This window comes from Euprymna scolopes, chromosome 2, assembly GCF_053919585.1.
Source record: "Euprymna scolopes isolate OS-2025 chromosome 2, ASM5391958v1, whole genome shotgun sequence".
In the NCBI taxonomy this organism is placed as follows: domain Eukaryota; kingdom Metazoa; phylum Mollusca; class Cephalopoda; order Sepiida; family Sepiolidae; genus Euprymna; species Euprymna scolopes.
This window is the reverse complement of record NC_136483.1, coordinates 70,927,617-70,945,188: the sequence shown is the minus strand read 5'-3', so window position 1 is coordinate 70,945,188 and position 17,572 is coordinate 70,927,617. Positions and strand designations below refer to the sequence as shown.

Below are 17,572 nucleotides of genomic sequence, written 5' to 3'. Positions count from 1 at the left end.
CTTTAAAATTAAAAATCTTACTAAATAGAAGGTCAATAATGAAAAACATAATTCAAGAATTCAACCTACTTAAAAGAAAAAAAATACAGAAAAATCTTTATAATATACATACCAATCACTGAACTAAAATGTCATATTCCAAAAATCGTATAAATTGATCAAGTAGTTTTTTTGTTTTTTTTAAATCAAATTTTATGGTGCATTTCACTCGGACATATTTAATAGAGATAACTCAATTTGAACTACCGACATAAATAGAGATCAAAATCAGCCTTGTAATGCCTACAAATTAACGTAAATTGCTAAAACTCATAAGAAAATGATGTCCTATAAAAAAAAATACTTCATCAATTTATGTCATTCTTGGAATATAACATTTTCGTTCTGTGTTGTATATATATATACAAACATTTTTCTGGGTTGTTTTTTTGTTTTTTAAGTAGGTTGAATTCTGGTCTATAACCAAGGTGAATATTTGTATAAGCATATTCTTTCCAAAGGAAATCTTTAAAAAAGTCAGATTTTTTTGTAGATATTTAAATCAGTAAATTAGACAGACAAGAAATGCTAGGCTATTCTACTTGTTTTTCTTGTATCAAATAAGTGTTTAAGAAAAAAGCGTAATAATAATTAATAGCAAATTCAGAAGGTATGATGGCTTCAAATATAAAATTCATCTGAGTAAGAATTTTAAAAAGACAAAAGATTAAAAAAATTAGAAAAAAAATGTTCAAAAGAACGGGATATACGAAAGCATTTTTTTTACACTTTAGATACATTCTCAGCAACAATAAATGCTTATATTCAACATTTTAAAGATGATTATCAGAAATTAAAGTATTGAATAAATTAAGTTTCAAGGAGTAAAAAAAAAAGTGTTTTTGTGCAAAATTCAACTTAATTAAAAAACAAAAATACGGAAAAATCTTTATGTATCTACTTGTCATGGAACAAAAAATGTCATATTCCAAAAATTATGTAAATTCATAAACTAGTATTTAAAAAAAAATTTTTTTTTTAACTAGGAAAATAAAATTTTATGAAGTGAGGATGATGCATCTTTGTCCACCATATTTAATAAAGAGAGACAACTCAAATTTGTATTACCAGGACAGAAATAGAGATTAAATCATTCTTGTCATGTTGTAATTATTATTAATCACTAAAAATTTTAAAAGATATATATATATATATATATATATATATATATATATATATATAGTAAAACTGGTAATTAGTAAAAACCTGAAGAGAGTGCTCAATACTATTGCAGAGCAAATATGTGTTTTGTTTTTTTTATTACCGTTTTATCTGTTTAGTTACATAGGTTTCGGATGTTGGACCATGTTTATGATCCAGCAGCCTCGTCAGACCTTACAGAAATGATTGTTATTATTTGGAAGAAGGGTTTTAGAGGAAATACAAGAAAAAAAAGGGGGGGGGCTAATAAGGGTGAAGGAGACGGGTATCGACAATGTATATATATGTGTGTGTGTGTGTGTATGTATATTTTTATGAATATGTATATTTATATAATTGTGTATGCGCATATATGGGTACATATGTGTATATGTTGTATGTATATGTACATCAGTACTTTACCGGAGATCTATGTCTCCACGTATATGTATATATGTATGTGTGTATACATGTATGTATGTCTGCATTTAGATGCATGTATGTTTCTATCTACATTGTATGTATATATGTGTATGTGCGTATGTATCTGTGTGGATGTGTAAATATGTACATATGTGTGGGCATGTATGCGTATATGCGCATGTGTGGGCATGTATGCGTATATGCGCATGTGTTGGCATATGTATTAACTCTTAACTACCTAAAAACCACTCACCGTCAACTCAAATGAACGACTTGTGGCAACTATGAACATTCGAAATGAAATCCCTTACTTATCAAGCACATATGACACGTACACAAGTCCTTTCTCTCCATCTCTCTATCTCTCCCTCATCTATTTCATATACTCCAGTGCTGGCATAAACAACCAAAAGTAGCCAAATCTTAAAACCTAAAATTGAAATTCCTCCCCCCCGTTTTTACCTCCATCTCTCCCTTTCCCTATATCTATATATCGCCACCCACACCTACCTGAATCTGCTACCCTCCACACACACTACAATCTAATGTATTTTAACCTTCAAAACTTAACTATTGTCGATACCCGTCTCCCTCTCCCTTATTATCTCTTATCCCCCCCCCCTCATATTTCCTCTAAAAACCCTTCTTCCAAATAAATAATAATCATTTCTGTAAGGTCTGACAAGTCTGCTGGATCGTAAACATGGTCCAACATCCAAAACATATGTAACTATATATATATATATATATATATATATATATATATATATATATATATATATAAAAAAACTCGATTAATTGACTTGATTTTTAGAATGACATTTTTATTCTGTGACAGGTATGTACATCATAAAGATTTTACTGTATTTTTTTCTTTTTTTTAACTAGGTTGAATTTGAATTCTGGACAACCAAAAATTTTAGGGAACATTAATATATTTTATCATATCCTCCAATTCCCAAACCTTGAAATGCTTACCTGTCTAAGAGATCCAAGTTCCAGGATATCATTAGATTTGTATGGTTTGAATTCTTCATCTTCTTCCTCTTCTGTGAGATCAATGGGCTTAGAAGATACTTGGAAATCTGGAATGGCCACATGCTGATCTTGAAAAACCAACGGTTCAGGTTTATCTTGAACTGAATGATGTACATGGCTAATGGGTAACATCTCTTCCTCAACTTCCATAGCTTCATCTTCTTGCTCATCCTCCTCTTTGCTTTCATCTGCTTCTGTGTTGTTGCTAATTTCATCAGACATGTCTAAAAACAAAGGAACAAGAAAATTTACATTTTTAACCGTTTTACATTTCAACCATTCTACTTTCTTAATTTGTCTTCTGTTGTAGTCGGTAAGATTGCAGGAATTTAGAATTTAATCTTTCTAGTAGATTACACTCATTCCGCATCATATCAAGTTTCGTCTTTTTTTTTTTAGGTTCTTTTATTTGCGATTAACAATGCTCATGAAAATAGAATCAAAATTGACATAGGATATTCATAAAATACGATTTGACATAATGTTGCTTTGGAAAAAGAAGCATTTGAAGTTCATAAAATAAATAGATGCTCAAATGCAATAATTCTGATATTAACATATTTCACATATATATTCCAAGTTGCATTGTTTTAGTGTAAGAAAAGTATTTTAATTTGAAATTGCCCCCACCTCTTCCAAAATAATGTGTATCACTTTATAATCTGTACAAGTGAACAGTATAAGAAATTAAAAGCAAAGTTTAAGATTTTAATTAGATTTTTTTGTTCTTGCTTTACTGCTTTAGATTGATTAAATTTATTTATTTACCACTATTACTACTACTGCTTAATCGTTTTAAATTTTGGTCCTGATTTCGCCTTCATCATCGGCTGGTTGAGCCTGTTTTCTTTCAAAGGAGAAAGTTTCTAAGGATTATTAAATTCACAAGCAGTCCCCAATTACATGTTGTTTGACTTCATTAAAGTCATAAAGTCAATAAAAAAAAAAAATTTTTTTTTTATTTATTTTTTTACAAATTTGTTTTAAACTTCATCATTTTTTAAAGTCTTACATATATTGGTCATTTTTGTAAAATTTATTGAAACTGTTGTAGCAGCAACATTGTATTTTATTTTTTTAAATGAGTGAGTATACTTGACAAAAACATTGTCTATAAATGTTTTCTTAAAATACATTAAAGTCTTGCGTAAAACAAAACATTCACTTCAAATTTAAAGAAAAAAGAAATAGTAATAGTTTTTATTGCAAGTCCTAGACTGTTTCTATTAACTATTAGTTAATTCCTCAAATTATTTTTTTAAAAAGTTGTAGTCAATTATAAAAAGTGTTTTTGCTTCTAAAAATTGTAATTCCACCATAAATTTATAAGGTGGAAACGTTTCCTGACTCCCAATGTAAATTACACATTTAGTAGCAGCTTGAAAGAATATCAAGTTTGTTAATTTTCATGTTAAATCTATGGAAATGTTTTTTCATGTTAAATCTATGGAAATGTTGTACAGAAAAATTACTAACATACGAAAGTCGTTCCAAAAGTAAAGTTTTCTATTTTTTTAGCTAAAATAGTTGAAGAGTTACAAAGAATGGTGTGGTATCATTAAAATGAGCAACCTTTTGTGCTCAGAATTTATTTTTCTACATAGTCACCAACGTTTTCAATGACTTTTGCCAGGAATTTGATGATTCATTGCTGCTTCTGATGCACACCCATGATAGAGTTTGATTTCTTAAGAGTCTCACACTATCAATATCTGTAACAGAGAAATGAAACTTTTAGATCATGAATGCATAAATTCAGTCATCATAACAATGCAATTCGCAATCCTCTCTGATCCATTTGGCCAGAATAAAAAAATAGGAGGCATCATTTTTGGAATGCCTCTCACAAGAAAAAGAAAAAAACTTAACATTTGTTCCGTTAATTTTCATGTTTATTATTTTTGCAAACTTTAAGAAAAGCTTACAGTCAAACTAACTAACTAAAATGATGACAGGCTAAGTCAAATGACGTTTTTTTTTTTCAATATTAAATGTAACCAAATTTTAACTATAAAGTTTTGTCAATAAGAAAAATACATATGTACTATTCATGCAGAACAAACTAAACAAAAAAAAAGTCAGTTTATCACAATGCTAATTTGTTTTTTTACATCCTGTGATAAAGTAATAAAATCAATGCATATATAAATATTGAAAAATATGTAAATCATTCAAGTCAGCAGGTAAAGAGTACCACAAGTGTGCAGTTCTTAGGAAAAATAAACTGGAAAAGGAAGCTGTATTACAAGGAGATATCAAAAGCAAATTGATAGAGACTACTAGATCAAGGGGTTAAATGAGCTAGAACAAAGAAAACAAGGAACAGAACAGGCAATTCTGAATGTCATGATAGTATTTATAGAAAAAAACCGAGTTTAGCAATATCACGTCTGTGAGAGAGATTGCAAAGAAGAAGAAAGAGTAGAGCCAATCAAATTACAGATATGATTCTGCACTTTATCAAGAACCCACAAATAGGGCAGAGATTCACCAGTCCAAATATTATAAGAGTACTCCATACATCGTCTGATAATAGATTTATAGATATAGCATAACCCAAAGTGTGAAAAAGTGTTTAGAACGATAGAGAAAACAGACTTTACGAGGAGCAGAAAAAGCAATCGATCTAATACACCAACTCCAAGAAAGATTTGATAAGAAAGAAAGACCCAGAAGTTTCAGTAGATTTCCTCTCAAGAGCAGAGCCATCCATAATAATCTCAGGAATAGAAGGGTCACACCTACGATTGAAAGATGAGCTGAATCTTAACAAGAATAAACAAACAAGTTATTTTATACTCCAATCAATAACTGAACTTGGGTCAATTTCTAGATTAGCTGCATATTTCAACTGATCTAAAAGCAGAGGGGAAGAGAAATAACACTAGATTAAAACAAATGGTTCATTTAAAAAAAATAGTTTAGATGAAACATAGGTGTATATTATGATTGAGGCTGAGGAAATGAGAGTGCCCAGAGCTGACACTGTTACTTTTGATTTACTACTCGAGTTAATTCATTAGGGTTAAAAAAAAAAAACTGCAAGAAAATATTCAAGTTTTACAAAACATTCATTTAAACATAATTTGAGTTGAATTTATTTGGTCTTTTTTGTTTTTGAATTGGTTTTCATTAGATCTCTTTTACATGCTCACCTTCATCTTTGGTATCAGTGAGCATACAAGTTGCTCTTTCTTCAACATTTTCTTCTGGGGTTTGGACTAACACCACCTCCTCTTCCTCCTCCATCTCTTCGTCTGTTTCCAAGGAACCATTATTGTCAAGAGTTTCTGATACACGACCACTTTCTGTCAGAATCATTTCTGCCAGGCTTTTCCTAATGAAAGAAAAAAAAAAAGAAAAAAAAAAAAGGAGTTGATTATATAATTGATTTAGACTGCAGCAAAATGCAGCTGAATGTGTTAAATGCCACCAAACCCTCAAAAAACAAATCAGTCACATCAGAGGTAATTTTTGCTCTTGTGGTTACATAGCAAAAACAAAAGAGAAAAAAATGAAAATAAGACTAAGAAAACAAATTCACTCATTTTCTCAATGTAAAATAAAAAGTCCAAGTAACAAAACTGTATTCATTCCCATTTAACCGTACCACAATTTGTTAATTTCAGTCTAATGGCTTTGTCCATGGTACAACATCTAATATATTATCAATGTTTTATAGAGATTGGTAATGTGAATCTTTACAATTATACAAATGCAACTTTTTGTGTGTGCGTGTGAGTTTGTTCCTTATAGACTCTGAAACGGCTGAACAGATTTTCTTTAAAATTTACAGAACTTTCGTGTATAACTCTGGGAGTGATCTTAGTTAAGTGTTGTCTAAGAATACCCCCAATAATTACTGTAATCAAAACCGTTATTTTAATTTATCTATCATCAGTATAGCCATTTTTTTCATGTCGTCGCTTAGCAACAATGATAGAACAACGGGCTGCAAAAATTCTACTGTGGGTAAGTTGATAGTGTTTTGTTTTTTTTTGCACGACATGTAGGTTCAAACTCCGCATGTAGATTTCTTAATTTATTTTTCATTAATTGCAAAGAATTTTATAAGATTTGAAAATTTACGTTTTTTTTTTTTTTGCATGATGTGGTCTGTAGGTTCAAACCTCGCACATAAATTTCTTAATGTTTTTTTCGTTAACTGGAAAGAAGTTTATATATACTAGTAGGGAGACCTGACATTGCCTGGGATTGAATGATGATAAACAAATATTTCACACTCCTATATTTTTATTGTCATCGAAATCTGTAAAATCGCCCGGGAGGAAGCTTCACATGCCTCCATGCCGTAACTTAGTCTAAAATATATGTTATTCTACATTGGACTCTAGAAAACCTGTTTCTTTTATAAAATTATTTTGCTAGATAAATAACTTTAATGGTACATTTGAATATCTATGTATCTCATATAGAGTCAAGTGTTAACCCCAGGCAGGGGCCCCTTGATTTCTGAATATTTCGACTGAAGAAAAATGAAACAGGATATAATAGATCACTCTTGGAATGAGTTTTCATTTTCTTTCCAAATTAGTACATAATAACATTGAACCACAACTCATTACTTCCTGACAAGACCCAGTTTAGTTGACCTTGTTAAGATTTAACATTATTTGTTTTCAGAAATAAAAACAAATTTTGTAAAGTCTTTATCAGATCTCCTGAGGCATGTTTTGAATGCCATTTTCTGAGAACCAAAGTCAATGCAACAACATGCATTCTACAATAAAAAAAAAACTATAAATGTTACATAGTAGGAACCTTATGCCAGTAAGAAGCGATTAAGTAAGCTAGTATGAATTTGGACAAAGGACACTGTTAGTGCTGCATGCTTGCAAACAGAATTGTATCGAGACTTGGGTGACTTGAGTTGAAGCAGAGGACAGAGATCAAACTCTGTAGCCAAAACAGCCAAACAATATCAGGATATGAGAGATAAGTCACATTTTTAAGTAAGAGAAAACTAAGAGTTTCAGGAGTCTTTCTTGGAAAGCCATTTGCACGAGACACGGATAAATGATGTAGAAACTGATAATCCCAGCAAATATTATCAATGTCTCTGTTCATCTGTGTCACTTTTTTGTTAGATAGAAAGTAAGTTTAAGTTAAGCATTAGTCATTAGTCTCTCTCCTAAGTTCATTCTCTCCAATAAAACCTTGAACTCAGCGAATGTCTTCATTGAGAAGTTTATTCAGTTAAGTTAAACAAATGCAGCAATCAACAATCATTAGACAAGATGGCCACTTATGAAATGGCCAAGTGAGAAAGTGATGATGCAGAAAAATAAAAGACCTCATACAAACACCTGTGCACATATATATGAAAAGCTTTTCTTTTTTTTTTTTTTTGATTGCTGGTGGGGACAAAAACGATTATCTATGGAAAAGTTATGCAGAAGAATAGATAAACTTAAAATCTTAAGTTTTAGAAAACATGTTAGTAAAAATTAATATAAAAAAAAATAACTTGGATGAAGTTAACATTGTCAATAATAAATCTCTTTGATAAGCTTGCATGGCATATATAAAAGAAAACTAAAATCACTGTTTTTCAACTAAATGAAAAGTAGAAGGGGTTAAGCACTAAAGATGAAAAAAAACAAGAAATAGAGAATCGGGTCTTTAATAAATACAGATAATCCAAATATCTTTGCAAACTATTGAATGGCAAAAGTTTTGAGGTATATGAAGAAATACTTTTGGGAATATCAAATAAATATTAAGCACTTGTCCAGTTTAATCAAGAGATTAAAAAATGAAAATATCGAAGAGAGGTTATATTGTACGTATCTGTTTTGGACAAAAGATCTCCGGAAAACATTTTCACTTAATTTAATCGAGTAGTTTTTTTACAGCAGAAAACATGTTCATATGACAGCACATTGAAGATAGACATCTTTGAATTTTTTGAACATGCCACGGGGAGATAACTCAGTTTAATGCGCCGACACTCTCCCCACTTTTAATATTAGCTTTTCTTCCTAAAAATCAAACCTTTTGCTCGAAATCATAACAAATTGTTTTTTCACTGTAAAACTAACTATTTTGCTTACAACTACCAGATCATTTTCTACAAATTTAAAACTTTTGGAAGAAAATAAGATCAAATGCAACCATTTCAAATGTAGCCTACCTTTGAGTTAATCCAGTTCTGGCTGTTACACTGGGAAATGCATGTGAGCCGTTTGATGTTGGGGAATCATGGACTGAAGCTGGAGATGTAGTAGGAGCTGGTTCAGCAAATCGAAGAAGTTTTGTCTTTTTTGTTGAAGTGCCAAGTGGTGTCCCCATTGAATCATTCAAACTAAGATTCAATTTTGCTAGTCGAATAGCAGGTCTTGGTTCAGGAGTATCTGAGGATGTTAAGAGAAAACAATGGTAAAAAAAAAAGAGAACAGTAGATAATTGAACATCAGAAAAGAAATTAAAAGAAAAAACAAGAGATGGTAAAGTTAATTAGCAAAACAAGAATAAAAGTAAAAACAACTATCAGGCATTATCAATTGGATAGAATTAGTAATTAATAGCCATAGTTGACATTTTTTTTTTTTCATAGAGATTAAGAATAAAAAAATAACATCACATTTTTTTGCTCTTTTTGGCTCAATCATGGTGTCTGGGCATATTTCAGAAGATTTGATAACCTTTATAAGATTGATTGCAGTGCATGGATGGATTAAAGGAAGGTTCGTTTATTGCTACGGAAGTTGGGTACATCCGAACATAACAAGTTCGTGGACCATATTTTACCAAGAAAAACCAACAAATTGTCGTTTGACAAGGCAGTCAAACTGTTAATAAAGTTATACTGTCCAAAAAGAAGCCTTTTTGATAAAAAATGGAAATGCATGAATCTTACATGTAAGGAGAGTCAGGACTATATGACTCTTGCATCTATAGTTATAAGCACTGTGACGATTTCAAACAGTTGTCATTAACGGCGGACAATTTCACATGCTTAATATTCACATAAGGTTTGATAGCCACAAAAGATGCCAATATAAAACGTTGTGCTCTAAATAAATTAGAATAGAATCTGATTTGATACTTCAGAAACTGGCTGATTGTGAGCAGTTCGTGGCAATGGAACAAGATTCCCGAAACATAGAGGAAGCTGGTATCGCCCACATTAAAAAAATATGCTTCAAAAATGAAGGACAACCAACCACCCACCAGCAATTACCAACCAAGAGGCAAAAGAACCCTTCACAAAATTATCAGGATAGATAAAATCCTAGGACTCCTTATAGCAAATTTGGAGAACATCATAGATACAATGCATGTCAGTACCAAAGGAAAATAACATGTGACCTATGCAAGCGAGCAGGCAAAAGTAGCAAAAAAGAGCTATGTAAAAACTGCAAAAATGGACCCTCCACCAACAGAGAACATAAGGAAATATGTTATGATGAGAATCAGAAATAAAGTGAAACTGCAGCTAAATTAAGGGTTGGATTTATCAATTTTAAATTTTCACACGTGGAAGAGAATAGGAAAGCTCACGATGACAAAGACGAATAAAGTCGCAAGATCAGTAATTGGTGAAAAAATAAATTTTGAGGGTGAGGTAGTCATTAATGTGTCACTAAAAAGAACGACAAAAAAAGCTAAAAGTGTTCATTCTAAGGAACGCAACAAACTTATTCGGGACCGATTGGATTCAGAAATTTGAATTATGGAACTCGTGAATGAGTGATTTTTGTCACAAAGTCGAAAACCTAACGGCCGAAGCTGACAAACTCAAAAAAGATCTCAAAAAATCTTTCCCAGGTGTTTTCTCTGAAAAGCTGGGATGTTACACAAAAATAAAGGCGAGATTAGAATTGCTGAATGAAGCAAAATCAATATTCAAAAAGCCACAGAGTGTACCGTTCGCTTTGAGGGAAAAAATTGAAGAATTGGAAAGACTAATTAACACTGGGATTTTGACCCCTATTAACTATAGTGAGTGGGCAGCTCCCACCATATACGTGAAAGAAAATTCTAAAGGATTTCCATACGGGGCACTCTGGGACTACACGAATGAAGAGCCTCATGAGGTCCTACATTTACTGGACACTGATATAGAAGGCACGGTAAAGTCGTGTAAGGGATGCGCATTGGCTGCAAAAGCGCCCCAATACAATTTAGCCTGTGGCCTAAAGCAGACCAGCCATGGCAAAAAATACACATAGATTATACAAGTCCACTGGATGGAAACTATTATTTAATAGTGGTAGATAGTTTTTAAAATGGCCTGAGGTATTTTGATGTAAAAGTCTAACAACGGATTTTACAATCAGTGCTCTTCACGAATTGTACACTAGGTTTGGTATGGTTGATTGTCTAGTGTCAGACAATGGCACAAAATTCACTTCAGAAGATTTTAAAAGCTTCTGCTAGGATTTTAAGGTTAACCACATAACGACGCCAACATATCATCCTGATCGAACGGTCAGGCAAAGAGGTTTGTAGACACGCTGAAAAAAGCCCTGAAGAAGGCTAAAGGAACGCCCTCAGAAAAGGCGCTACAGCAGGTTTTACAAGTTTACCAAATTATGCCAAATGAAAGCACTCCATCAAAGATGTCGCCAGCATAGTTAATGTTCACGAGGAAAATTAAGCCAGTTTTCGAGAAACTTTTGCCAAAACAGGTGAAACTGCCAAATACTATAGTTCCTAAAAAGAGATATTTACCTGGTGAAAAGGTATTTTTCCAGGTACACAAAAATAATAGTACAATGTGGGAACTAGGAAAGGTTCAGAAAAGGATCGGACGGATGGTCTATATTATCGAAGGTCCAAGATTTACTCACAAGAAATATTTGAACCAAATTCGGAAATGTATCACAGATGACAAAAGACAACTTCCTGCTGAACAAGAAGAGATAATGAACCAGATATACTTGGTAACACCACAACGCCAGTCCTCCAGAAAAAGGAAAATGACCGACCCGATAGAGATCAACCCCAAGAAAAAGAGCTATACGATCATTCCAAGGGAATGAAAAGCTTGGGGGGGGGGGGTACAAATCACCCCTATTTGAGAACTAAGTGGAATCAACCAGTCCTATGAATACCACTGGTTTCAGAGACTAACCAGAGACATTCATACCATGTTTAACCGCATGCTATGAACACGTTTCTCACACAACTTTAGTGGCTCCTATATTCTTTATGATAAATACATATTATATTTATACACTTTATACTGCTTGTGGTTTCTTTCATTTGTGACCCCTAGCACAGGTCTACAATAGTTACTTATTTCATTTTAAACATTTTTTTTAGGCAGATTTAAAAATTTTGCCTCTGAAAAGTTTGTTTAGAAATGTAAAGATTTTATTTTTGAGACATTACATACAATCAGATGGTTGCAAAGTGACAGGAGGAGGAGAAATACATATCAAGAGAGAGAGAGAAAGAAAGACAAGCGTATACCAATGGAGAGTGAAAAACAACTACTTTGACTTGGCCTTTTGGCCAAGATCAAAGCGTAGTATCTGTTCTTCAGATGCTGCACTTCCATTTCTTGTTCTCTTTCAGTGGAGGAGCAGCCCTTCACGATTGAGACAATTTTTTATTTTTGTACCTTTTCTCCATGTTAAAAAAACGACCCTGATGTCTAACTTTGTCCCGTGGGGAGGCGTTGTAAATAGGTACTATTAAATATACGAAATCTGTGACTGTCATGTTATTTTCATATTCATATCTTAATACTAATAAAAAAGATGAGAGTGAGGGCTTAGAAACTTGGTTTTATTAGTACTCCGGAGGCCTCCTGATATAGATTAAGGATCTTTTAAACCACAGCATTCCATGTGAACATATTAGTACATACTTTTCATGTTAAAATTAGCATAAATTCCAAAAATTATGGAAAAAATCAATAGTAAAATAATTACAAGAAAATATAGGTGTTGGTGTATTTCAAATGAAAACATTATGTGTCATGTCAAAATTAGTATAAATTCCAAAAATTATGGAAAATGAAACAGTTAAATAATTACAAGACAAAATATAGTGCTTGTGTGTATTGGTGCTCTTTTAAACCAACACATTTCAAATAAAAACATTACCTACTTGTCATGTCAAAATTAAGGAAAATGAATCACTAGAAAATAATTTCTCTTTTAGGGGGTATTAGAAACTTATGTCTCCTAAATTCAGGGCTTTCAATAGAGCTCTGGAGGCCTCATGACATTTTTTCACTGCTCACTTATGAAATTGTTTTTGTTTATTATATTTTGCTCAAAAGTAATAAACTTGGTTTTAAAACAAATGAGTTCCAGGATAAGGAGAGATAAAGAAATAAGTTTTAACAAAAATATGTTAAGCACACATTATTAATATTGCATTTTATTTATGGCCCCAGTTATTAATCTGAAACAAACTCTGGAGCAATAAATTATTAATGCGGTAGGACATTCAGTAAATAGTATATACTACATAAAATAGTGTTCAATTCCATAGATATAACAAGTGCATGCAATAATGCAGTGGGCCACTTGGAACGTGGTAGATGCTGAATCCAAATGTACTCAATACTCTAAATACAATTGATATGTGCTATAATATAATTTTACTCTTACTAGTTAAGTGTTATGTTGAATTGAACTATGCTCAATAATCTAGATAGAATATATGTGAAAGCTGAGAGAAAGTAGGAAAATAGTGATACAAAGGAGAAAACTAAAAGACTGATGGAAAGACGGAAGAGTAGATTTAATTATATTTTTTTTTCTTTTTATGTTTTATATCAGATTTTAATCATTTCTTTTTTATTACAAAAAAAAACTTTACTTTTTCACCCAAGTAGCATATCAGAATAAAAATAATTTCAACTTGTTGCAGCATATTCCTTCTTGTTTTTAATGTAAATTAAATAAGTAAAATATAATCTTAAATGAAATGCAAGTTTTAAACAAAATGTTTTTTTATAAACTTTAAAAATTAAGGAATAAAATTTAATGCTTTAAGCTTTTTATACCATTCAATATTTATTCATTGTGTTTGGTTTGCTTTTTTTTTTGTATAGGAAAATTATTTTTGTTTTTTACTTTGCAGAACATGATTGAGTTTTGCAAAGGGGGAGGAAAAAAAAACAATGTTTCGTGTGTTTTAGGTCAGAAAGCCAGTATCAGTCTGATTTGGTCGGGCTAGCCATTTTCTTGTAAGTAATAGGAAAGTAATGAGAAAGAAACCAATGCTGTACCTTTGTTTCCAACACCAAGAGGTGACGTTCCATGCATGTTCAGTGATTTATTAGAAATTTGTCTCACTTTCAATATCGACTGAGGTGTTGGCCGTGGACTCGTAACATGAGCCCGAGGTGTGCTTTTTCTGTGTATGATTGGAGTCCGAAGAATGGCTGCTGCTTCAGTACTTACATATTTGGAAGGCCTACAAAATTGGATTTAAAGAGGATTGGTATAAATATACAAGAAAGCTTGCGCATAAACACAAGAAAAATTGGTACTTTTGCACTTACTGCACTAGATTTCTGTAAATGTTGGCTCAGGTTTGACTAGTAGCTGATGTAAGCCACCAGAATATGTTGAGTATTGATCAAGTTGATCAACTGATGAAAAAGCGATAAAAAACACATTAGCCAATACAAATCAAAGCAGACAACTTAATAAATTGGAAGAAAAAAAATTGTTTTTAGTCATGCATAAATTTAATCAGTCTAACTCTAACCCTAAAAAAATGTCAAGTTTCCTTAAAAATTCTTAAAAAAAAAAAAAAAAAAGAATTCCTAAACATAAACCTTACAAAAGAAAGAAAAAAATTTTTTCCTTAAAATTCTCTCAAGAAAAAAAAATGTTTTTATTTATTTAAAAACAAAATAAAACTATTTATTCATAAATTTAGGTTGTTATATTTTATTTTATTGTTTTTCCATTTTTTTTTTTAAATTGTAATTAAGATCTGATAAATGTTATACTTTTGTTTCCTAGTGTTTTTAATTTTGATCAGCGCTTGGCATATTCCAACAGTTTACGTCAGCTGCCAGGCGAGTTAGAGCCAACATCACGGAAATCTGGTGCACAAAATGCAAAAGTACCAAAACATTTATAGAAAATACAATAAATGTTGAAGATTGAATGTGACCGCTTACCGTTCATTTTGTTGATCATCATAAGAAAAACTGGCAGCAGCCATGGGAGGCGTACTTGTTGGAGATAATCGTAAACTCTGGGATTTCTGCTCATCAACTAAATTTCTTTCATAGACCACTTTAGATAAATCACTAGAAAATAAAAAAGATTAAAATTATTTACTTTTACAAGACAATAAAATCAGACAATTTTAACGTGCTATCAAAAATGGACAATAGGGTTAAGTTCTCGTAACTTATTATCTTAAAAATAACTAGCTGTACCTACCTAGTGTTGTCCAAGATGTTATTTGCTTGCATATTTTTTTTAAACTTCAAACACATATCTGAATATTGTACAGGTATAGAAAATAAATTTTTATTTATATATATATATATATACTTTATAATTGAAGAGTTCATTCTGTTGTTGCCCAGTCTAAGAGGAAATAACTTGAATATGCCCCAAAGAAAATAATTCTGAAGATACTGAGTTGACAATTTTGAATTCTAAACTAAATACAAATTAAAAAATGAAAAAAAAAGGAAAAATAAAAATCTCATGGTTAAAAATCTGTAATTTCAAACTTTATTTTAGCTAAACAACTTATAAATGTATATATGCTCTATTAATAGGTTTATTTTTGAACACTATTCAAAGCAAATTAAATTTTTTTAAATAACAAAAGTAAAAATTAGTGTTTCTTTGTTGCCTCTGTCTACATATCTATCTTTTGCTCTTTTTCTCTCCAACTATACATTAAAAAATAGAACCATTTGTGATAATATTCCCTTTTGTTTATAATCAACTATTCCATTTATTTCATTCTTTACTTTAATTACTTTTCATTATTAATAACCAGAGAAAAAGTGGACAGATGCAAGAATAATAGATGGTATAGAAAAGAGAATGGATAGGCGTTGTTAACCAACATACAGTGAGAGAGAGTGGAAGTGATAGAAAGTAAAAGATGGGTTACTTGATAAATCATTTGTAAATTACAGCTAATTAGAATATGTAGAATGGAATTTTTTATTTTTAAATGCAATTCAATCCCCCAAACTGATGAATATTTTAACACATATTTTGTGTAATTAAAATATATAAGGATAAAGCCTTTGGGAAACAAATGTTTATGACTTTGGCTTGAGTACAATAATAATAGGTTTCTTTTTTTCTTCATTAAAAGTTGAAATGGGATTATTAATTTAAAATAAGAGCTGTCCCATCATCGCAGTATTGCATCCTTGGGTCTGTTTTACAAGTACTTTAATGGAATGTACTCTGAACTCAAAGAACTTGTACTCCCCTACTTGACATATATACTCCTAACCTGACGTATATACTCCTGACTAACTTGACAAGCAGCTAAATCCCACCCCTTCATTGCTGAGATCCTTAGATGCCAGAAAACCTTTTACTTTTAATAGTTTCTTCTCTCAAACTGCTAGACTTTAGAATTCCCTGACAGTTTCCTGTTTCCTCTGATTGTACTGACATACAGAAGTTTAAGTGTAATATGAACAGACATCTTGTTGCTAAACTCCCTACATAACAATTTTGTGGATATGACTCCAAATAGAAGCCCTTTATGTCTAAGTGGTACTATGCTTCGTTTGATGTGAATAAAAGTAAAAAATAAATACAATGTCCAAAAGAAACATAAGCAAATCTTTTCATAATATTTCTGATACAATGTTTCATAGTTTTCAGTCATTATGTTCACAACATTTCATTCCAGAAATTTCTAAATTAATCCTGGTTGCTCATTGGTCAAAATGTTATGAACATAAAAACTAAGATGAAAAAAGCTAAAAAATAAAGTAAATCTCAATCATTAAGAGAATGTAAAAAATCTACTGCTTAACAATATCTTCAGAGCAGCAATTGATACAAATTCAATAGAACTTTTCTTCATAACAATAAAAAAGATCGAATGAAATTGGAGTTAAAATTAATTGAATTTAATTCAATTTTCATTTACAAGATACATACCTAAGCGGAAACTTTTTCTTTGGTGTAATCGGTGTAGAAATAAAAGGCTCAATGGGTCGTTGCTCCAAATCATCGGAAAATGATCTAGAAACAAAAAAAAAAAAAATCACTCTTACAAAGATACAAAACCATCGGCAAAAGAAATCGAAAATGCAGTTGAACATATATATAAGGAGGTTGATTTTTTTATACAACATTTATGGAATTTGGTAAGATTTTAATGGCTAATAAGAAGAATAAGCAAAAATTGACTTCATCCAGCCTATACATAAAGTAGAGTACGATTTCTCCTGTCCCATTGACCGGAATAGCTAACTAAAATACAAAAAAAATCCCATCAGTAAGATATGCCAAATACTATTCTAAAACATTAAAATTTGTAGTTCAACTAGATTTTAATTTTTTATATTTAATCCCATCTATTATTTTGTTTTCCATTAATCAAATTTATTAAAGGGGAAGGAGAATTTTCACTCTAATCAAAACTCATTGTCATCCAAATAACCAAATAAAAAATTTAATGAAACAAACTTTGGTCATATTCATCAGCTGATCAACTCAGTTTTAGCTATTGTGATGAAAATGATCAAATAGAAAATTTCAAATTATCACTTCAAATTAGAACATTATTCTAAATAAGAAACTATCATCTTATTCTATTGTATGCTAATCATTAAACATGGTTTTGTTTCAGCATTCATTTCCAGTCTATGCTAATAAATCAATAAACATTCTAATTTTTTTTCTTAATGTGCCATCAATACAAAAGAAAACTAACAAATTTTGTCTGGTTACCATTAATAACTACAATTCATTCAAGGTCTTTTTACATTGTC

The 17,572-nt window shown here is 31.0% G+C and overlaps 1 protein-coding gene across 3 annotated transcripts in view; it reads right to left on the bottom strand.

Annotated features, from left to right (window-relative positions):
* LOC145292159 (uncharacterized) overlaps nt 1–17,572 on the bottom strand; it is a 90,259-nt gene that overhangs the window by 22,423 nt on the left and 50,264 nt on the right. For all 3 annotated transcript variants that reach the window (XM_080138318.1, XM_080138328.1, XM_080138337.1), the window contains exons 29-34: nt 16,737–16,820; nt 14,762–14,893; nt 13,856–14,043; nt 8,795–9,014; nt 5,796–5,977; nt 2,581–2,864 (exon numbers count right to left, since the gene is read on the bottom strand). In XM_080138318.1, coding sequence (XP_079994444.1) covers nt 2,581–2,864; nt 5,796–5,977; nt 8,795–9,014; nt 13,856–14,043; nt 14,762–14,893; nt 16,737–16,820 — 1,090 coding nt within the window. The remainder of the gene's footprint in view (nt 1–2,580; nt 2,865–5,795; nt 5,978–8,794; nt 9,015–13,855; nt 14,044–14,761; nt 14,894–16,736; nt 16,821–17,572) is intronic.